The 23,006-nt window shown below is 37.6% G+C and overlaps 1 protein-coding gene across 1 annotated transcript; it reads right to left on the bottom strand.

Moving 5' to 3' along the window:
* Positions 1-3: 3 nt before the first annotated feature.
* Positions 4-14,156, bottom strand: arid5a (AT rich interactive domain 5A (MRF1-like)). Its single transcript, XM_057356896.1, has 7 exons — positions 14,088-14,156; positions 11,687-11,775; positions 6,815-6,980; positions 5,963-6,015; positions 3,328-3,425; positions 2,727-2,880; positions 4-2,089 (listed from the first exon to the last, which is right to left on the bottom strand). The coding sequence occupies exons 1-7, from the start codon at positions 14,089-14,091 to the stop codon at positions 851-853; spliced, it is 1,803 nt and encodes a 600-aa protein (XP_057212879.1). The 5' UTR covers positions 14,092-14,156; the 3' UTR covers positions 4-850.
* Between the last annotated feature and the right edge of the window lie 8,850 nt (positions 14,157-23,006).

Raw genomic sequence — 23,006 nt, 5'->3', positions numbered from 1 at the left:
GATAAGAGTGAATTTATTTTATACAAAAAAATATGCTGTACATGCAGTATTCAGTCGGACATTCAATTTTGTGTTAAACAAAGTGGCATAAAAAGAAACGGAATGCCTAAAATGGCGTAACAAGATTATGATTAGGATTTTTTGTTTTGCAGAATGTCTACATTTTACATGAATACACCAGAATTAATGATAGGCTAGCCCTTTATCAGATTTATCAGTTTAAAGGAAAAACACAAACTGTTCTCTGAACCCTAAAGCATATTAGTTTATATAAGTTGCTTTTCCCTGAGAGGATATTATTCTTTGCATTAATTTATCAAAATATGTAATATTCCTCATGTTTTCTAATAGCAATGATATTTGCTCACCCACTGAACCACTCTTTCCATTGGTGGAAACTTAAGTGACTTTGGTGATGTCAGCCAAAAGTATTTTAAGAGCCAGAGCATGAGATACACATTAGTGAAATATACGAAACACTAGGGTCACCGCTAGTTTGCAAGAAATCCCTGAAGTGATAGTTCACCCAAAAATGAAAATTCTGTCATCAGCCACGACACCCATTCACTTGCATTGGTTTTGTGTCCATACAATGTCTGTGAAGTGAATGGGTTCCGGCGCTGTTCGGTTACAAACTTTCTTCAAAATGTCAGAAAGTCATACAGGTTTGAAATGACAAGAGGGCGAACAATCCCTTTAAGTTACGTTAACTCTTGTATCTGTAACAATATTATAAAGTTTTCTTAAAATGTTATTGTATGTATTAAAAAAATAAATAAGGTCCATTTTTATTTCATGAGCACTAAAGAAGTTCAGACAGTAAGGACCAGCAGTATCACATCCGTATGGATCAATAAGGTTGTAGCCCTGCCATGCTATATCCAGCAGGTGGATGCCAAAATTGTAACGGGTACGGATAGGAAGGCAGGGTGGCCTCGTATGAACTGGGAAAAGACGTGGCCATTGGTGGGCAATGCATAGTATGGGTTGCTGGTGGGATAGGAAGATGTGTAGGAAGAAGGACAGGTTGTAGTGGTAGAGCTTTAAACTGTTCAATTATGTCTCCCCGAGGTCTCTCTGGCAGGTGAGGTATCGTCAGACTGCCAGGGGGGTGGTAAAAATACTGCGGAGTTGAATGAGGCTTGGGCAACACTGTCTTTGCCCTATCCTTCTTTTCCATAATAGTAAACGGAGGTGCCACTGTTATCTTCCTCAAGTAGGGATCGTCTGTGGTGGGCCTCTTAACGAGTTGCTGGTGGTAAGACATGTGCGGTTTAAAGACATGCTGGAGTGACCTGCATGGATCACTGCGTGGTAGGACTTCGGAGAAGCTAGAGCCACGAGGGATCCAGCAGGCTTTACTGTTGTATAAGGTGGGTGAGGGTAGCCTGAGGGCCGCAAATCTGGCGCCGGATTTACCATCCAAGCTCCATGCCGCAAGACCCTTCTGGGACTTTTCGGAGTGTGCTGGACCAACCGCCATGTATTCCCGGTAATGGTGCCGTTGGTAGTTGCCGAGATCTTTGCTGTTCGGGTAACAACTCAGAGGCTTGCGCACTACGGTGCTACTAGCCTCTGACATGGGAACAGTAGATACACGGGATGGCATTTTACTCTCAGTCTCTTTAACAGGGGACGTTTGGGTTGTCACGGCTATGCAGTCTTCGGAAGAGACTGAGTAAGGAGAAGGGCTGCGGGAAAAGGAAGAAGATGGAGAAGAGACAGGGAGAGGCGAGCCATCGGAGGAGTGGCGGGTGCGAGTCGAGGATGGGCAGGAAGGGGACTGGGAGGAATGGGAAAGATGAATAACCGAGGGTCTCTCTAGTTCCGCCCCATCTTCTGTAGTACCAGAAACAGGCATGGTGAGACTGGCCTGAGCCAGACGCTTCTTTTTCTCTAAAGGGGAGATGACCTCAGAAGGGGTGGGACTCTGAAGAAGGGGGTTCTCCCTGGAGCAGGCTCTGGGGTGGGCACCATGGACTGAGGATGTTGATGACTGGTCAGCGTCTGAACGGTCGGAGGATGTTGACCACTGGCAGCGATAGGAACACAAACCCCTATCACAGCAATGATCTGATCCTAATTTCTCCTAGAAACACAAGCAAAACACCTTTTTTTTACCCACAGCACATTTGGAGTACATGGACAACAGTGTTAGGACCCCCCTTCTTATGAACAAGTTTGACTACTTAAGTAATTTCCGAGAGCACAAATGTTAATGCTACAGCATATAATGATATTCAAGAGAATTGTGTGCTTCAAATTGTATAGCAACTGTTTAGGCAGGACCCTTTTCTATTTAAACATGACAATGACCCCAGCACAAAAGGAGATTCAAAAAGAAATGATTGATTCAGTCTAGTGTGAAAGAACTTGACTGGTCTGCATAAAGCCCAGACCTGAACACGCTTGAGCCAAACACTCATCACCAAAAGTTGCACACAGGGTTACAGTCATTTCCTTCCCAAACTGTTGCAAAAAATATGTTTTTTTTCCGTGGTATTGTATGGTATAGCATTAATATTTATTTTGATTAGAATTACTGGAATAGATAAACCTGTTCATTCAAAGGGGGCATCCTAATACTTTTATCCATACAGTGTATCTTTCAATTCAAGCCATTCAAAAATACATAAGGCTCAAAAATATACCATACTGAATAAATGGTTCTATTATATCGCCCAGCAGCGCTGACAAAGGTTTTCCAGAAGTTTTTTCACACTCACCTCACATTCATCTTTCTCCATCTTTCTCTTTTTCTTGCTCTCTGGCTTGCTCACCCTGTTCTCTGGGTTTCTCTTGTATTGTTTGCGAGGTTTGGTAGGTGGCAGCGGTTTGTCCTCCTCTCCCCTCAGTTGTCGCTCAAAGGGCAACACCAACCTGCACGAAATAAAGAGTTTTACTGTAGGGGCCGTGGCTGACACACTGAGCCATGATTCTCATATCGGCAATGTGAGTTTGAATCTGGCACTTGCGTGTGTAAACATCACCACCTTAATGCAAATGTGCTCTGTGTGTTGGCATCGCCAGCAGATGCTAGGGTTTTCTGGGTGGTTGCTACTGAGTGGTTTATTTCTGACTCAATTTTAAAAAAGTCCACCCGCAATTCGCTATGTATAGCTACTGAAAGTAGTTTGTATAAATGATAACTTATATTTACTCATAGTAAAGTTATTGTTACACAGTTAGTGCATACTGTGTATATATATATATATATATATATATGTAAAGGAAATACTGTACGTAGTTATCACATATGTATACAGGAACACTTGCATGCAGTTAGAAGACTGATTGGTCTATAGTTACTTTAACATAACGGTTTACCTTTCATAATGTCTGCGTGTGCAGGTGGCTGCGCTTGTACTGCCTGGACTTCCACCCAGCTCGTCATACACATTCTTCCATAGCCTGCGCGCTGTTACCTGGGAACAAACATTTACATTAAGGGTTTGTTGAAAACCATAACCCTAAATATGACCAATTAGCAAACACCCCTAACTAGTTTAAAACAGATTATCATGCACCCTCAACCACCAAGTTTCTAGAACATGAGCAACTCCTGCGTAAGTGTGGAGTATCTATGCTAGAAGTGAAGTATCTATGCTATAGACCTCTTCGCAAGATATAAACTCTGGTCCAGAAACAATTCCAGTTTTAGTTTTTTTAGTTAATTTTAAAATTTAAGATATTTGTTTAACATTTTTATAAATGTTCTGGTCAAAAGTTTGTCTAGTGTTAAATAACTGAAACAGGAAGTTCTTCTGGACAAGCGTTCTATCAGCGCTGTTTACATCTTCCGAAGTTGTCTTTACATTGATGTAGGCTACCATTTAGTTTCTATGGGTCGCCATAAGTACATCATCTGCCATATTGGAACAGTCAAAGTCGGTCTGTCAACATGTCTGCAAAAACAGTTTACGCATGTGTAGATGGTTTCATCAGACGCACGCACAAGTTAACTTCCGGTCTGTGTTTGTTGATCAGTCTGGCTAGTGGCTAATAATATAACTATTTATATTTTATTTCATTCATAATAATTTATTTTTTATTTTATAGTAATAGTGTTCAATAAACAAATTTGTTGAATTACTGTACATTAAATAAACAATTTGTTAAATGGGTTGTGTAACTCGCATTTAAGTTTAGCCAAGTACGGTTCTTCTAATGGTAACCCAAATTAATACTGGCTAGACACACATTTAACTTAATGTAATTTACTTGTTATTTGTTAAGTTATTTGTTAACTGCAGGCACTCTATTCTTTGCGGATGTGTACCGAAAGTTAAGTTTGGGCCAAAAAAGCGCGCATGCGCAGTAACTTTGTTTATGTTGTTGCTTCAAAACCGTCTATAAATATCAAATGTTACGTTCTGTTGTGTAGACCTAAAACATTATAATTGCCAGACTAACACAATACAACAAGATGAAGTTGTAAGCTAACACAACATCAAATTAAAAGTTACAATAATTTAAAAACCTGTAATTCTGAGTTATTACATATAATTATATATTACGTGTAATTCTGAGTATTACACGTATACATACATTTTTTTTCTGAAATGTACATCTTGGCTTTTTACAACCCAAGCCTGTGCAGTGTTACGGCCAAATTCCTTGTTTTTTTCCGCGAGTGAGGACAGCAACTGAAATGTTGACTGTTCCAATATGGCGGACACGTCGATGTGTCTGGAACATATACATATTGTCGCTATTTGACTGAAACCCGGTACCTCCATTTTGCATTATTTTATCATAAATCATTACTATCGGTCACCCTCCATGTATGTCTGTGGGTTTTGCAAATGAGCAGTTAAACACAATGAACAAAATAATTATTGAAAAAATGCAGTGTATTTCCTGTTAAGTGACAGTTTGGTAGTTACAAGCTTTCAGTCTGACAGCTGTGATACAGTATGTGTGGTTCAAGGTAGATGCCAGCTGACCCAGTCTGTGGCCCATCCCCAAGTCTCTTAAAATATGATCCGTAGATATGGCTCTGGTCTTATCTACAATGTAACTTCATGAGTTTTATCATGAACCAGGCAAAAGTCACATCGCAAGTGCTTAGGAAGCACCAAAAATGAAATTGTTGTGCTTTGGAAAAAAACACATTTTGTTGTGTGTATTGCGTGCACTGCATTATCAGTCTGATCAGCTTTTGTCATAGTGGAACTTCACGATTAGTCATTATTTAGTTTCAGAGGTTGTTCGCATGTGTCGAAGAACATACCATAAATTTATTTTCACAGGCTTATGAGGGTTTTTCACCTTTAGTTTGTTAATACTGCCCTGACTGTTTTCTAATTTCAGTTAATGCAGGGTACTTTTATCGTCAGGTGCCATTCTCAAGTCCAAGTTGCTGTTTATAGCAAGTGTTATGAATGTTTATGTACAGTATGTTACCGGACTGGTGCAATCAAGTATTTTTAGCACAGCTTTTTTTAGAGTATAAGGTCAGATTTTCCACTCCCAGACCTTATTAACACACACACAAAAACCCCGAAAACATAAACCGCTTTGGACTGTAATCGCACATGGACAGAAGCATTGTTTGATCAGGCAGTTTTTACTGACCACACGCACGCTACAAAAAATACAAACGCTTTAGCACCTCACACTGAATGGAAACTTGAGTGTGAGAAAACAAAGCTTTGTAGTAGCAGATCTGGGCAGAACGAGCTAAATGAAAGATGGACCCTCTGTTCTCATTGTGGTCGTAACGGTCACTGCTATATACGATGGCGTGAGCCAAAACCATCGTAGTTTCCACTGCATTGAGGCAAATGCACGACCTTCTTCTCAACTTCCTCATTGGGCGCTGAAGTGTCGGGCAGCAGGCAGAAGGTATACTTGCACAATGTATTGGTAAGCTATGAATGGGAGACCTATTTTACAGATGGCATGTTGTGAAAGAAGCATCTGGAGGTTTGCGTGCTCGAGGTTGCATGAGGATACTTACTGCATCATATCCTCCCAGCGTCTCCACAGCTTTGTAGATTTTCCACAGGTTGACTGGAAACAAGAAAGAGAGCCATGTCCGTGTCAACGCACTTCTTAGTGTCAAAATCCAAGCATGCTTTAGTCTCAATATGTTTTTAAATCAGTGTTTTTTTAATGGTGAGTCACGACCCAAAAATCCGGTCGCAGACGACAGGGAAAAAAATTAATGAATGCAAATAAAATGCATCTTAACCGTAACCGGACAGCAAGTAAATAGGCTTAATCTGCTTTATTTTAACGTATGTCAAAGGCTGTAGGTCCAATTGAAACAATTTTTTAAAACTTTGTTGAAACTAGACAAATTAGGTGGATGCTGACATGAGCAGGGTTCATGCATTTTACTCCAAAACCATAAAGGAAACTACGCAAAGTAATCAAAAATATGATTTAGACTGCATTAAATTCAAATTTACTTGCTAGAAGGATAAACAGTTTGTGCCGACCACAATGGGCTCAGCAATGAAGAACCACCTGTGTAGCCTAAATAAGGGGTTTTCAAACTTTTTCATGGACCCCCACATTTAATGAACCTTTTGCGAGGGACCCCGTTTCAAAAATACCTATTCATTTTGTTTATATAAAGAAGCATTTAAACTGTTAGACAAATAGTGTGATATTATAAAGACAACAAATTGTTTGTAGAAATTAAATAATCTTCGGTAGAATTTTAACATTTTTATAACTTTTGCTGTCTTTTGTTTTTCTGAGGACCTCTTAGAACATTCTGGAGGCCCCCTGAAGGTCCCCGGACCCTTGTTTGAAAACCCCAGGCCTAAATGATGTAATGTTGCATGCAACAGTATGAACTCACTCTGTTTGAAACCAAGATGAGGAATTCTTTCTATAGGCGTCCCTCTATCCTTCATAAAACGATACAGATTGCTCACGAAGGTCCTCTCCTCACTCTCTGATTGGTCGGGTCTGGATCCCTCTTCACTGTTATTGGTGGATACCGAATTCTCCATCTCCCTGCTGGTCTAGTGACAACAACAATAGTGTACTGTTAAATGATTAATTCATGTAATTACTTTAAACAATTGGTGTTATATAATAGGTTCACATTATACGTTTGCAGTATTTAGTAGCTTTAGCCTCACATGCATGCAAATTACGAAGTTATCTGTCATGGAAAAAACACTAATAAAACAGTAGTTATAAAGTTTGCTTAAACTTTCTTAAGCACATTACCTCCTTCCTAAATTCGAAATGTATTATAATGTATTATATATTAAAATAATATTCATATTAAATATTAACATTAAGAATATTCACACAACTATACCGCAAACAAATACAATAAACAATATATATATATATATTTCTATTATTTACTTTTATCATTTACATTATAAAATCTCATGGTAGTATTTCATGTAGGCCTACTGTATTTAAATTAACCTAAAAAAATTACAATCGATTAAATTTATTTTACCTTAATGCAGTAAAATTGTTTGCAATATAACAGAGCTGAGAGTCCTTCCTTATTAACAAAATTAAAAAACTACACAATTCATACCCTTAAAAATATCATCAATAGTAAAATGTCGAGACACATCACAGTACAAAAATCATAACTGTATATTTTGGCCAATACTGGGATCAGGAATTAAAAATAAAAGTTGTGGATCCTTGCAAAATGGAATGCGGCACAATAATAGTTTCACCTCGATTATTTTGTTTTTGTATTTGTTGCAAGCAAATTGTTATTCATTTTAAATGATGACACAAAGGAAAATTGACACTTGTCAAATGGTGTGCAAATGCAAAAATCTTCTTTTAATTTTGCTATGTGACCTGCTTGTGTTATCTCAGGTTCACACAGATAATATGGGAATTACATAATGTCCCACAAAATATCAGTTCCCCATTTTTGTCCATTTCAGGCGTTCCCATCATAGTAGTAATAATAAATAAACCTCTGCGTTTACACGCTAGACAATATAGTCAATATATGAATAAATGTGGGTGAGTTCGTGTCATTTACAGGAAGCAGTGTAATTCGAATTTCACTTTCACACGAACACGGTCGGCGAAATCCTCACTGATTCATTTTCTCAGAGCCTCGTGCAAAATTGCAGGTGAAATAGGTGCTCACGCAGAGAGCAGTCATATTGAGACTGTGTGACACTGAAAACACAACAGCTTTGGCTTTCACCACCACTTTCAATAAGTAACCAGACATCCTGTTTGAAGGGAAACCGAACCACTGGTGGGGTTTTCACAAAGGACAGACTGCACTGGTGCTGTACACATGCTGTGATAAAGAATCAAGTGGTGCAAACATGAGAAACTTTGCAGTTACTGCAAGAGAAAGAGGCAATGGGTTATAGCTGCGGTAACAGATGCCCACAAATCTTGTGATTTCCGGTTGAAACGCAGCTGTGAATAGGAAAAATTTGACCAATGCACTAATAAGCAAACTGCTAGCCTACTTCCTTCTATCAATAATACACTTGAGAAATTGAAGCGGGATTGTATCATAAAATTTGAATGAAAGCCCCTGAATAAGCTTTCTTTCAGACTATGTTTATATGCTTACAGCACCACTAACTGTGAGAAAGATCAACCTGCTCTCATGGGAGTTCGTGACTATTTTACGAGGTGGCTAATTCATCTGAATCCGTACAATGTGAATGTACGATTATTAGAAAAAAGCAGTACAGAAGCCCCTCCCCTAACCCCACAACTAAACCTAACATCACTGGCGCTAAAGCAAATCAAACTAAAACGTACAAATATCTTCGCACAAATGTATACGAATGAACCAAAAAAGTCGGCGCAAGTCTCTACTATAATCTAGCCCTGAGATATGACATCAACGTGATCAATGAGATTTTTTGTTGCCTGTTTTCCCATCTGCCGTGTTAAACATATAGAGGATTAGAAAGCACCAGATCTTGTAGAAACGGTATTTACTGAAAAAGCATATTCACCCTTTGTGGCAGTGTTATGAGCAGAGAACACCAAAGTGGAAGTGCACATCCAACACCCAGAAACACAGGACAATGACCCATGGTTGAAGACAGGCCACAAGAGAGAAATGAAAGATTGAAGGCTTGCAAAATGCCAAATGTCACAGGATCGACCACGCAGTAACAGAATATTTTCATCTTCTGATCATCATCTTCTTCACATCACAAACCCAGTCTACTAACTGAAATTGACAAAACCACTCACGCCAAGAGCACATTATCATCTTTCCCACATGTAGTCAACATCGGATTGGCCAAACAGTGTATTGGCAGTGTGTAATACTAATACAAGGTGGTTAAAGGGGTAGTTTACCCGAAATAAAAATTCGGACATCATTTATCACCGTCATGTTGTTCAAAACCTGTATGTGACTTTTTCTTTCTGTATATGACTTCTGTAAAACACAAAAGAAGATATTTTGAGAAACGTCTTGGTGGATTTGTGTTCATACAATGGAAGTCAATTGGGGCAATGTTACCAACATTCTTTAAAATATCTTCTTTTGTGGTCTGCACAAGACAAGAAAGTCATGCATGTTTGAAATGACACGAGGGTGAGTAAATGATGAAAGAATTTTTATTTTGAGCTGAACTGTCCCTTTAAATCACGTTATTTGCACATAGAAGCCTTAAGTTTTCAAAAAAAAAAAGAAAATTATAATGTGAGACTAAAATAAACCTTAACAAACACTATAACGTGCTAACAAACAAAACGCACCAAAAAGTGAAAAATACGGTTCATGTGAATGTTTATGGAAACGACTTTCTGATGCATATACACCTACTGTACCCTAAAATCAACCGATACACAAAGACAAAACCATTTCTTACCACTCTGCAGATGAGAAGCGAAATTCCCCGGCCACTACACACAGAAAGCTTTGGATTTCCATTTGACAACTTTAGTGGTTTTGCTGGCGTCAAGCCATTCGCTACCAAAGCACGGTTGATTTAGTGAGTTTCGGACTGAATCGAGTTCCTCAGATGGGCAAACTTCTTCCCAGAATAAAGCCTTTACAATGACTAATATTGAACATATCAGGCTTTATTCTTACCGCTGAGTAATACAGAAGACAAGAGTGCCCCTTTTCAGTGGACTGAAATGAGTAAACATCAAAACCTAAGTGTAAATCTCTCCTCTGTAAAGGGAATAATATTGTGCACGTAGCACCAGAAGCTGGGGCATCATAAAGTCAGCGTTTGATTCATATTTTCCCTCGCTTCAGTGGTGAATACATTTCTTTTGCTGTGGGCACTGCTAATCTTCATCTTCGAGTCATCTTTACAGAAATTTCATATGGCGGTTGATCTGATTGGCACCCAGTCAAACACTTCCTGTTATATTGACAACACTGATAAGCAGCTTCGAGGAACGGCGCGTTAGAAAATATTCTTGGAATAGCTTTTCGAGTATCTTTTCATCAACCATAATAACAGATTTTAATATCGGCTGATATAAAATACAGATATAAATTGGGAAGGAAATGTTCTTCTCGTCATTCTCAAAGCAGAGAGACGCATGTGCAATAATGTGCTGTTAATACAATATTGAATTAAGGTTGGTTTACGATAGAGCAAACAATTCAGTGGGTTTATACATTTTGTATATAATATCAGTACGCATCTCATTCCTCAACCGCAACCTAAATCAACCACTTGATAAAGAACAAACATATATTAAAGATCATTTGTTGAAATTTACACAGTATCAAGACTGCGGTGAGGACTGAGCTCAGCTCGTAAACTCTGCGCTCGAGTTTCACACAGGAAGGGGTTTATTGTGCGTCGATAGCAGTGCCCCGGTCCCTTAACCATGACTATAAGTATAGCTCAGACCCCCATGTGAGAGACTTTCTGTGAGCTACAGCTCTAAAATTTCCACCTCATTCAAATTTCGGAAAAGTGCGTGGGTTAGTCGGCTGTGGATCTGTCAATAACACTCTCAGAATGAGAGTGTACGCGCTGATAAAGTCGCAGCGGTACGGCCAGCGCTCGCCACCAAAACCACATTGCTTTCAACTTCTGACGCCACCCTGGAAATATGATGCATCTTTTGCACCAGCAAACAAACGCTGTTTTCAATTACCAGAAGTGTGAGAAAAAAGCCATCCGTGATTGTTTACTTGCGTATCCGTGTGCGTGCGGCCCAAAAGAAATGACTACACATGGCGCTTATTACAATACAAAGAAGCACTCAAAACTCCCTTATTCGATTGTTATTTTGACGTATTGCCATTGTGGGGAACTGAAAAGTGCAACCACCAAAACGGTACGACAGGTTTGAGTCAACGCGTGTAAATATACTGGAATGCATGTTTTTCCTGCACGCAGAGAAACATAATTCTTACAAAATGAAAGTCAGATGAACATCGTAACCACAGACTGACACTGTCATGTGTTACTGACATAAGCATTTCTGTGTAACTGAAATATTGCAACAATACCAGAAAACAATTTGGCAACAGTTAAACTTATTATACTGAAAGGGGATCTGAGAGGTTATTTTGATAAATTCCGGAGGATGAGATTGAAAGAGCTTTGGCTCGTGTTGATCAACCCTTCGCGTACAATAAACAAATCAGCGGTGTGACATTTACATAAAAGATGTATTTGTGTTGATTTAAAACACAAAGCAGACTAACATAACATGCGTGTTTGAAATGATACAAGTGGGAAAAAATAATCCTCCACTTCATTTTTGGGTTTCTTACCTGGCTTGGTGAATTCAGCTCCTGGTTTTTGTTATCACACACTTCTATTTGCTCGTCGCTAACATCCACCTCTCCACGCGGGTCCAACACTAAAACAAAGGCGATCAGACCAGTTACACACATATATACGGGCAATGCACCAGAACATCAAAAGCCATGTATACATGCACACATCGATATACATTTTCCACTGGTTAAGAGATATGGGTTTTGCAGTTGCTATATTTACAGACCAGTGTAGCCGATGGCCTACAGATAAGGCAGATGTTTATACAATAAGCAAATAAGACATCCACAAATATGCAGAACATTTCTTTTACGCAACGTGTACAGTTTGTTAGTAAGGCTGGCGGATTTTGAAACTGATGCGAAAGACAGAAACACAACTTTCATTAGCCGAGGAATATTTCATCTTAAATGATCAATAGGTTTATCCCTGTCAATAGTTCACCTAAAAATAAAAATTCCGTCATCATTTACTCACCCTCTTGTCATTTCAAACCTGTTCCGCATAACACAAAAGAAGATATTTTGAAGAATGCTGTTAGCCGGCACCCATTCACTTGCATTGGTTTTGTGTCCTTACGATACAAGTGAATGGGTGCCGGCGCTGTTCTGCTCCCAACTTTCTTTAAAATATCTTCTTTTGTGTTCTGCAGAGGAAAGAAAGTCTGAAAGGTTTAAAATGACAAGAGGGCGAGGAAATGTGCAGCGTTTTCATTCTTGGGTGAACTATCCCTTTAATTTCTATCACAATAAGACTTTTCTAAAGAATATAATTATGTTTCATTTTGTGGGAACTGAGGTGACTGCAGTATTATAATAAACCAAATTAAAGATCTTACCTTCAGTTTGTCAAATATTAAAAATATGCCCTTATGGCTTAATATGAATAGATCAACTATCTCTGTTTAGAGATCTGCTTTGTAAAATGCAGCATTCCTTTAATAAATATTGAATTAAATAGAGAGAGAGAGAGAGAGAGAGAGAGAGAGAGAGAGAGACATTCTAATATGAAACCACATGATTACAACACTATTTCCTGTCTGTATGCATAAACCACAGCTATGTGATACCAAACTGAATAAAAACTACATATGTGAGCAATCCAACAGTATACATTTTCTATCTCCCACAAATGTGTTTATTACGCAATCTTTTGTCATTCGTACATTTATCAACCCGGCCGATTCTGTTTGCAGAGGCTAATATGATGCAATGGTTTCATAGATGGAAACCAAGCGTTGCTCAGAATCAGCACAATGTGCCCACTAGCACCTGATCATATTTACAAACCGCATTGAATTATAGACTCTCCCCGGGCAGCCTGTACCTCAAAGTCTCCACTTCCCTTTCTCACAGCCTTCTCATCACTCTTTACATTCACATCTCTGTCTGTAACATCCAGCTACACTTCGCTTTCGAGATCAGACATTTCCTGTGCCAGGGCACAAAACTGTCTTCTGTTATTTTACTTCCCTTTCTGAGCCACAGTGCAGAAAGGTTGTGACAAGTTTGACTGATAGTATCACTGGTGTGATAGTTGAGCACATTGTCTGATATTATCCAGGCATGTTTGGTTAAAAGAGGGCGTGTTATTAATACGTACTCAAAGGCTACTTTCAGCTGAATTAAGTGATGAATTTCCTTTGTATATATTTTCACCACGAACGTCTCATATCCTGCATGGGATCGATATCTTCGCAGGGCGAAAATTACATCTTTACACAACATTGAGATAACAAGGATGTGTGAGTAACAATCGTTGCACTCACAATATTAAGTCAAAAAAGTGCATAAAAAGAGGCTAAATGGTTATCACTAAACCAACAAAGACACATTTGACATTTACTCCCCGATCAGACAGAATCAACCGTGATGCCCTGTGATGTCTTGTAAAGGTAAATTTATCAGATGAGGGGTTTTACGCGTTAACAGCAATGTGTTGCTATTTCTCTGACCACTTCCTCAACCAGCACGACTTGTTAAGGTTATTCATATCTAGCCGTCATTACCGTCACTTGAATGACTTTAGTTACAGAAATATATAGGCTATATGTGCCCCGTGTTCCTATTTATTCTTACCGGGTGTACATAGCTTTGTATTTGCATAATGTATTTGCCTATAAAGAACGTTAGCCTATAAGTTTATTTTATAAATAAGCGAATTTAGAAAGTAAATCCAAACCTTAAATGTGCCCTGATACACGAAAGAATTTGTTTTACAATGTTCACTAGGTAGGCTATTCAATTTTCCAGAGACGCAACAACTTGTTTGAACACTTGCCGTTGCAGTAGTAAACCGTTTAAAAGGATATCTAACCTTATATATTAAATAGTTATCAATCGGAGATTATTAGTAGTAATAAGTTGTCATATAATTGCTGGAAAAGACACTCACCCATTTTGGAACGACACTTCGCAGCCGAGTCCTGCGCGTCTGACAGCTTAATCGCGTTTGATTGACAGCTCACCCCTCAGCACGCGCTTTCTGTCTTTCATTGGACACACACTTTCTTCATGACTTCCTCATTCTGTTGCAGGAGGAACCTTGGGACTTTGAGTTTTGTAGCGACTGATTACTTTTTTTGTCAGATAAGCGGTTTTGCATGAATCGTTTGTGAGTTATTGAGCTTTTGATTTCCACAACACATTTAGATTCATATTTGATCAACATGCTGTCTTAACGTCCTTTTAAAAGTTTAGGGTAGGCTAATTTTGATGATATTTTTCCACATTTTAGAATAACATCAAATAAATCTAAACTGTGACACGCTTTAGCCCCTTTACAGTGCAGCCTAATTTGCATAAATACTCTTGAAATGTTTACAACAATTCATCGATTTATCACTCTGAAATGCGTTTTAAACAGTATTAAAGGAGTTCTTATTGGCTGCTTTTACTTTATTATTTGGTGGAAGCCATACATTTCAAACATTTATTTCATATAACATTTTGGCTTCATGATTAAAGAAATATAGCCTACCTTGGTATTATTATATTTCCCCTCACAGGGGCGGACTGGCCATCTGGCGTACCGGGCGTTTTCCCGGGGGGCAGCTAACTTATGGGGCCGGAATGGACGCGTTGCCCGCCCAGACGGACGTATTCTAAATGCGAATGCACGCAACTCGAATGCAAAAGACACGTATGCATGCCACCCCCCGGTCGACAGACTTAGCCATGCATAGCACCGCCCCCCCCCCCCCCCCGGTCGACAGACCCGACCATGCGCACCACCATGAAATGGTGGAGGGCCGATGCGGGCCAAAAAATGCCAGGGCTGATTTTTCTTCCCAGTCCAGCCCTGTTCCCCCACATATCATTTCAAACATTCAGATTCCTTTAGATCAAACAGTTTGTAAGATCATGGAAAACATTTCAGCCGCGTGACCTTAAACTTTTGAACAATGGACTGTTGTTTGTCACCTTGGAATTAGGTTTTATCGGCATTCTAAACATAGTTTTGACGTTTTGAGATATCAAGCTTCAAAGTTTTTGCATTCCATTTGACTTTGTATATGTTTGCTTTCTAAAAACGTCTCAAAATGTACACAACGTAAAGAAAAAACGTCACATTGTGTAAATAAGTTGCCACAGAACAAGAATATGTGAATAACTGGGCAAAGATGTCAGCTAGAAACTTGTAATAACGCGTGTTGTCTAGATGACTTTTAGCCTGAAATTAAACATTTGTCATCACACTGACAAATTACACATTTAGATTTTGATAGTCAATTCTTGTATGTGCAATATCTTACTGAATTAAAATTACGAAAAGTATTTGTCATCAGACTCGTAGCCTATACTGGAAATGCACGAAAGGGGTTTGCCCTGGTGTAGAGGCAGAGCTCATGGTGAAAGTGTTGTGCTCAGATTTTCCCCTTTGTGCTTATTATGAAAATGATAATCAGGGCAGAGAATTGTACTAAGCAAAACCTCAGAAACTGTAAAAGAGATATAACTATATTTTACCATAACAACAACACAGCATAAAACGTAAAATATGATTACTTTTAACATTAACATTATGTTTTGAACATCATGTAAAGCAGTCTAACTAAGTGCTGTATGTAGCAGTCAGACAGCACATGGTTGGACGTGAAGGTTTTTATCGACTGTGAAGAACTGAGATTAAAATGGTTCAATTTAGCTAAATGGATGTGATAGTAAACTGATAAGGTAAAACCAAGAACTGCAATCTTGCAAAGTTATTTACATTAAATTGCTTGGCAGATGCCTTTATTCAAAGTGATAGTGTTTTCAAGCTTTACATGTTATGAATAGGGTTGGGAACGTTTCAATTTTATCGATTCCAATTCTGATTCTGCTTATCGATTTCGATTCTTATCGATTCCCAGTTTCGATTCCACAGTTGAAGTAAAACATTTAGATATCAACATGTATGGTCATTTAGCCTGCTTATTGACTTGCTTGCAATATATATATATATATATATTTAAGAGCACCGTTTTGTGTATATTTACACATAGAAACACACCTTTTCTGATTTATTACAATTTGTATTATCATAGTTGAACTACATCATGGTTAAACTGCAGTTACTATAATGCAACTATGGTTAATTTGTGATTCCTGTGCTTTAATGCAAATTCTATAGCTAAACTATGCTTACTATAGTAAAAAATATCGATAATTTTTATAAGGGCTTTTATTGAGATATCAGCAGATCATGCAACGCATGTACTTTTCTGAAAATATGCACACAGGAATTGATAAGAGGAATTCAAATTTTAATCTCAAGTATCCGATTCCTTTCGATTCCGATCCGATTCCTAGCCTTTCGATTCCGATTCCAAATTGGAATTGATTTTCGATTCCCAACCCTAGTTATGAGTAATGCATGTGTATATTCAAATTGAACCTCTGACACTGATGTTGCTAGCAACTGAAAAACGTAAAAAATTCTGTCATCATTTATTTACTCTCGTGTCATTCAGAACCGGCATTTGACTCTACTGTGTAACAAAAGAAGATATTTTGAGAAATGTCTCTGTGATTTTGTGTCTATACAATGGAAATCAATGAGGTTTGGTTACCAGCATTCTTTAAAATATATTCTTTTGTGTGCTGCAGAAGAAAGAAAGTCATACAGGTTTGAAAAGACAAAATGATGAAAGAATTTTCATTTTTGGGTGAACTATCACTTTAAATGATGTCCTTTTTAGGTCATTTTTGCGCACAGGTATCAGTCAAAAAAAGAGTCTTATTTGAAAGCGGAGAGAATTTCTGCTAAACACACAAGCATGAGATTAAGACACACAAGCATTCATAAAACACACAAGCATTCATCTTTCTAGCCTTTGTCTTACCTTTGTGAATACAAACCAAGATTTAGGAGCATCACAGTTTCAAGTATATTAATGAATGTGATTTAAAATGTAGCGGAATGTCCCTGTTAACCCTAAAGTATGCTGGGGACAAATGTGGGCAAAATTATTTTGTTTTTTCTAATAACTTTTTTTCTTTTAATCCGATCGGTACAAAACTCAACTACTTTTCCTAATTTTTCACCTAAGCACACCCAAAAAAGTTGGACTTTATTTGACAATGTTAATTTGGTGAAAATAAAAAAACCCTTTAATGAGCTGGCCCATTTGTGGGCAACCATAGGAAATGAATAAGAAATGACATTTTTATTTGTCCAATAAACACAACAAATCCGTCATAATGCAGATCATTCATATACTGTATAAAGGGGTGAGCCTGTAGAACATCCTCAGTGTGGCTGGCACTCAAGTCTATAACAGGCAGAGTTCTTTTTTCCGAATGATGTCAAATAAAAACTGACATTCACACATACACAAAGAGCTGCAACACATGCACGCACGCACGCACACACACACACTTCAATGTGAGATAAAAGTCCCACTGCAAGATTTGCTGATGCTTTCAGACAAAGCATTGCTGCTACCTCTGTGACAGTGAAGTTTTCAATTCATTCTGTTGCAGAACAATGGCAAAGAGGTTTACTAAAGCAGAGACCCTTGATCTTTTGGACATTTTATGTTTATTGTTACATATAATTGATTACTCGGTCTCCCACTTTCTCTCTTTCTTTTGGGATGTTCAAATTTGTTTGTAAGCATATTTTGGTTTTACCAACCTCAATTGTTTTTTAAAATTCTACAATTTTAACTTGTGATAAAATCTATAACTTAAGATGATAAGTTTGTTACAACATTAGTTTATAGTTTCAGCCTATGCAACCAGCGCAGCCATTGAAATTACTATTTTGATTCCATCAGGTCACTAAAAAAACAAAAGTGAGGGGGATTTTGAGGGGTTTCACTGTTTTAATAAGAGAAGAAAAGTTGTTTATGAAAATCACGTTTTTATGGGAAAAAAAACACAAAAATACAAAAAAACATTAAAAAATGGTTATTTTACATTCAAATGAATGGAGTAAACTAGGTAAATAATGTAAAAAATACCAAGATAAATGCATATCTTGAAAGTTTTAACATTAAACAAACAAAAAAGATAGTGTTATGACATTTATGTAAAATATCAATGGAATCACAAAGTGCCCAAATTTGTCCACTAACAGCAAATTAGTGCAGTTAATTAACAGCACTTGAGGCTTAAAATCAAAACACCATCATTACACACTTGAATTTCTCAAAAATGAGCCGTGATGATATCGGATGTGCGTTTGTCATATTTAATACGAGTTATATAAAAGAACACTGGAAAGCCCCATCATGATTTTAGAGCTGAAAAAAACAACATGTGTCTTAGACATTTGTCTGTTATGTTATGCACTGCTGTGATATTCTACATGATTAGTGCAGTTTGAAGTCTTTCTGTTGAAGTTTCGGATGTCTCGTCTATGGATGGGGCCTCTCTGTGTCTTTCACCTGCCCGGATAGTCCCTGACATTTAATCATATTTAACCTTTAAATGTCACAATAACAGTGTTCAGCCCAGAGCCAATCGCTCGGAGGGAGTTTCTCAGGTGAAATATTAGACAAAACATCCGTCCTGCGTCGCGTTGGGAGCGAGAGTACGTCTCAGCCGTGCCTGCCACCGATCTTAAAGTCACAAAGTTCAATTCTTTTTAGCAGTGGTATGAAATTGCCCGTGTTGATATCAGAAAAGGAAATTAGGGAATGTATGACGTCTCATATTCAGTTTGCAAGGTTCACGTTTTACTCAATGTGAGATCACACCAAAGTTTCACAACACATCAGAAGGTTGTCATAGTTACTGTTGCGTATCAGACGGACTTGGGCACTTCAAATAAGTTTTGACAGTAAAATGTAAAACTATAGATGAAGAGATCATTTGCAAAAACATATATATATATATAATAACTTAATTATTTTTATTTATTGTGCATTCCAATTATTATCACTCAAACTGCAGTTGGGTTGTTGTGATTAAGTCATAACAACTCAAAAAATACAGCTAACTAACACAATAAAAACATGATGACGCAATAAAAAACAAGAGATTATCTGTTTTTGCAAATAAACTCTTCAGATGTAAAAATTACAGGTAGACATTTACATCTAGGCATTTTGCTGTAATCCAAAACAATTTACAATAGTGAGGAAAACAATAAAGCAATGAATCTAGGTAGAATAATCAAAGTAAGCGTTGCTAAACACTACAAAATGACAAAGTTTCACAAATTTTTAGACAATTGTTGGAGACATTTAATTGAATTGAATTTAACTTAATTTTCATGCATCAATTCAGAAGAGCCAGTGGTTGTTTTGTATGCAAGCATGTCTTGCACAGTTTATAAAGTGTTTGTTATGTAATATATTAACCGTATATGGTATTCATTCTGTAACTAAATAAAAAATTGTGGTATTTGTTCAGGAAAGCTTCGGTATTACTGTTGCTGACACTCATAGATTTTAACTGTAAGCCTTAACAATAAACGTACAGTTCGTCATCCTGCACAGTACAGAAATGAATGAAACCAGGGGGCTTGTAAAGAACGGGTGTGCTATTAAAATACTTTTCTAAAATCACATGATTGTACAGTATGGAAAAATGTATCATGATTTGAATTGAAAGAGGGGCCCTATGCAACCACCCAGAATACCCTAGCAGCCGCATAGCATCATCTCAGAACACTATAGCAATGTTCTAATCATTTTAATACTAGCTCTACAAAAATAAATAAGCCTTCAGACTTTTACATGATACCAACATATTGTGGACCTTGCACTCCACACACCTCTCGGCACAAACGTCTCATTGCTGTATGTTGTTTTTAGCTCAAGCTTAAATGTCGCACACTGGCCAGGTTGTAATATTAAAGTGTGTTGAGGGTTATTGAGCGTTATATTGGTGACTAGAATCTTAACCTGTTTAACTGTCGAGTGGGCAGATGTGACTGCTTTGAGGAAGCGTCAAAGTCGAGTGAGTCACCTGGAGAAAAGTCAGAGCTTTGAAGGAGAGTGGAAGATCAGAGATTTAAAGACAAGAGAATTTCCCCAGTTATTCACGACAGAGAGATAAATAGTGAAAGATGAATGGTACGACAGAGATGTGGAGGGGGTACTGGACCATAACCGAAACCAGTTAACAAGAAGTGCGAAAGGTTTGTCATGTCGGTCTGAAGCCCATCGTGTATGATTAGACTCGTTCTCTTGGGAACGTTGGAGCACATTTGGCCACAACTGTAGTTGCTGTGCTATTTTAAAGCATATACAATACAAATACCTGGAAGGTACATCGGAAAAAGACCAGAAGATAAAAAAAGATAGATTAATTGAAAACAAAATTAGCGTAACAATACTCATTTTTTTGTCTTGCATCAATAATTGTTTTAGAAAATCAATAAAGCACTTGATACATCAAAACGGCCGTACCGTGAGTATAGAAACAGCTGAAGGAGTCACAGGCATGGCACAGAACCTTCAGATTTGATTTGATTCATAATTGTACAATTATTATAAATAAATAGTATTCATCTGCATTGTGATCCTTTACAATCATGTAAGGGATTATTTACGCACCCCCTCATTTTAAACCTGTATGACTTTCTTCCGCAAAACACAAAAGAAGCTATTTTGAGGAATGTTGGTAAACAAAAACCGTTGGTCCCCTTTCACTTCTATTGTGTGGACACAAAACCAATGCAAGTGAATGGGGACCAACGGTTTTCTGTTAGCAACATTCTTCGAAATATCTTCTTTTGTGTTCTGCGGAAGGAAGAAAGTCATACAGGTTTAAATTTACATGAGGGCGAGTAAATGATGACGGAATTTTCATGTTGGGGTGAACTATCACTTTATGCAACGCCTGACTAAGAATTTATGTTAAGAAGATATTAGGCTATGAGACAGATATGACTGAACTAGGCTAAGTATGATTCGATATTGGCGTAAGAACATAACGACTGTGTTAGGAATTAAATGAATAACACGCAAACACGCTCATGTTATCTGTGGTTTTGCATGACTCGATTCAGAAGTTCGATTACTGCAAAGAGGAGTTTACATTCGGTTCAAAGAACATATATGCTCGCAAAGTCTCACGGGACACACCATTCTCTCTCTCTCTCAGCATGCCAAACAAAACTTTTTTATTTGAAAATGAAACATTTGGTGGCACACAGATATAATCACAAAACAAATAATATAATAATCCAAATTGATCAATAAATAAATGGAACTTTTGACAGAATTTAACTGAACATATTTCCAGTGGTACACTAAATATTATTGGAATTGTTTTTACAAAATGTATCCAACAATCCTCTGACATCAGTGTACATTGCATAGAGAAAAACTTGCAATAATACCATGCATCTTAATACCGTATATTCTCTTAAATTTTTCCCGTAGTATTATTTTTATTAAATGTTTTATTATGATGTACTGTATGTAAAGCTGCTTTGCAACAATGACAATTGTGAAAAGCGCTATATAAATAAAATTGAATTGAAAATGTCATGAGGCTCCTACAATTCTCTTATAAAATAGAAATGTAGCTGACATTCACCCAGTGAAAACGTCAGGTCTGGCTTCTCTTTTTGCAGAAGCGAGCTGATATTTTCCGTCAAGACATTTCTTACTTCCCTTTTCAAAATAAAGTTAATATTGTGCTCGAATGCATCATGCCTCTGCCCCACATTTACCCCTCAGCATCTATTAATAGCAGATTTTAAATAATGTGCGGATGGAACATATGGGATTTAAGGTAAAAGCACTGATGCGTTATCTGGAGGATTGAGAACATCAGTTAGACATTCAGTTAAAAAACAAGATTGTCATCTCTGAACAGGGGGGAAAAGTACAGTCGATTTTTTCTGTTTTCTTCTGAAAATGAAACTGGGGGTGATCAAGCAAAGGAAGAAAAATCCCCAAACCGTCATGTTGATTTCTCTTATTCCAGGAAACTCGGTGTGTGTGACACATACAAAATGACAGAATTTGACATGAGAAAAGACTTTCTTGCACAATGGCACAGCTATTTACACTGGATAAGCACGTTTATAAAGATTTAACATTTAAGGTGTCACGTTCATGGTCGCACACAAATGTTTTATGATGATTTCTCAAATGTGTGCATTCAAGAGAGCTTTCTTCTAAATGTGCACGGGACTTAAACCTCTATTTCAAGCAGTTTCTATCCACACTTAAGCAACTTGTTTAACATCGAAAGAGGAACATTGAGAGAAAATGACCTTCATAATCTACTGTCAAGAAGAGTGAAAGTGAATGTAAGATGCAGTTGAACACCCGCCAGAAAGATATTACAGGGTTGTATTTGTTAAAGGCATACTCCACTCAAAAATGAAAATTCTGTCATCATTTACTCATCCTCAAGTTGTTCCAAACCTGTAAAAATGTCTTTGCTCTGTTGAACACAGGGACATCTCTGTTGACATTTCTGGGACATCATTGACTACCACAGTAGGAAAAAATATGGTCTCGGTATTTTTTTGTACTGTTGAACACAAAAGATTTTTTTGAAGATTTAGGAAAGCAAACAATTCTAGGGCATCTTTGAAAACCATTTATATTTTTCCTACTATGGTAGTTGATGCCCCAGAAATCTCAGTTGCTAACATTCCTTCAAATATGAATTATGGGGAGTAATTCATGACAGAATTTTCATTTCGGGGTGGAGCTTCCCTTTAACAATTAGTGCATTTGCTAGCATAAACTAACAGTGAACAATACTTCTACTGCATTTATTAATCTTACTTTATGTTCGTTTCAGAAATACATTCTTCACAATCAAAAGCTCTATCTGTTAATGACAGTCTATGTACCACAAACATAAATAACTGTACTGACATAACATTAACAAGAATTAATAAATGCAGAAC

This window comes from Triplophysa rosa, linkage group LG17 (genome assembly GCF_024868665.1).
Source record: "Triplophysa rosa linkage group LG17, Trosa_1v2, whole genome shotgun sequence".
NCBI lineage: Eukaryota > Metazoa > Chordata > Actinopteri > Cypriniformes > Nemacheilidae > Triplophysa > Triplophysa rosa.
The sequence above is the reverse complement of the archived record's forward strand: the minus strand, read 5'-3'. Positions and strand labels throughout refer to the sequence as shown.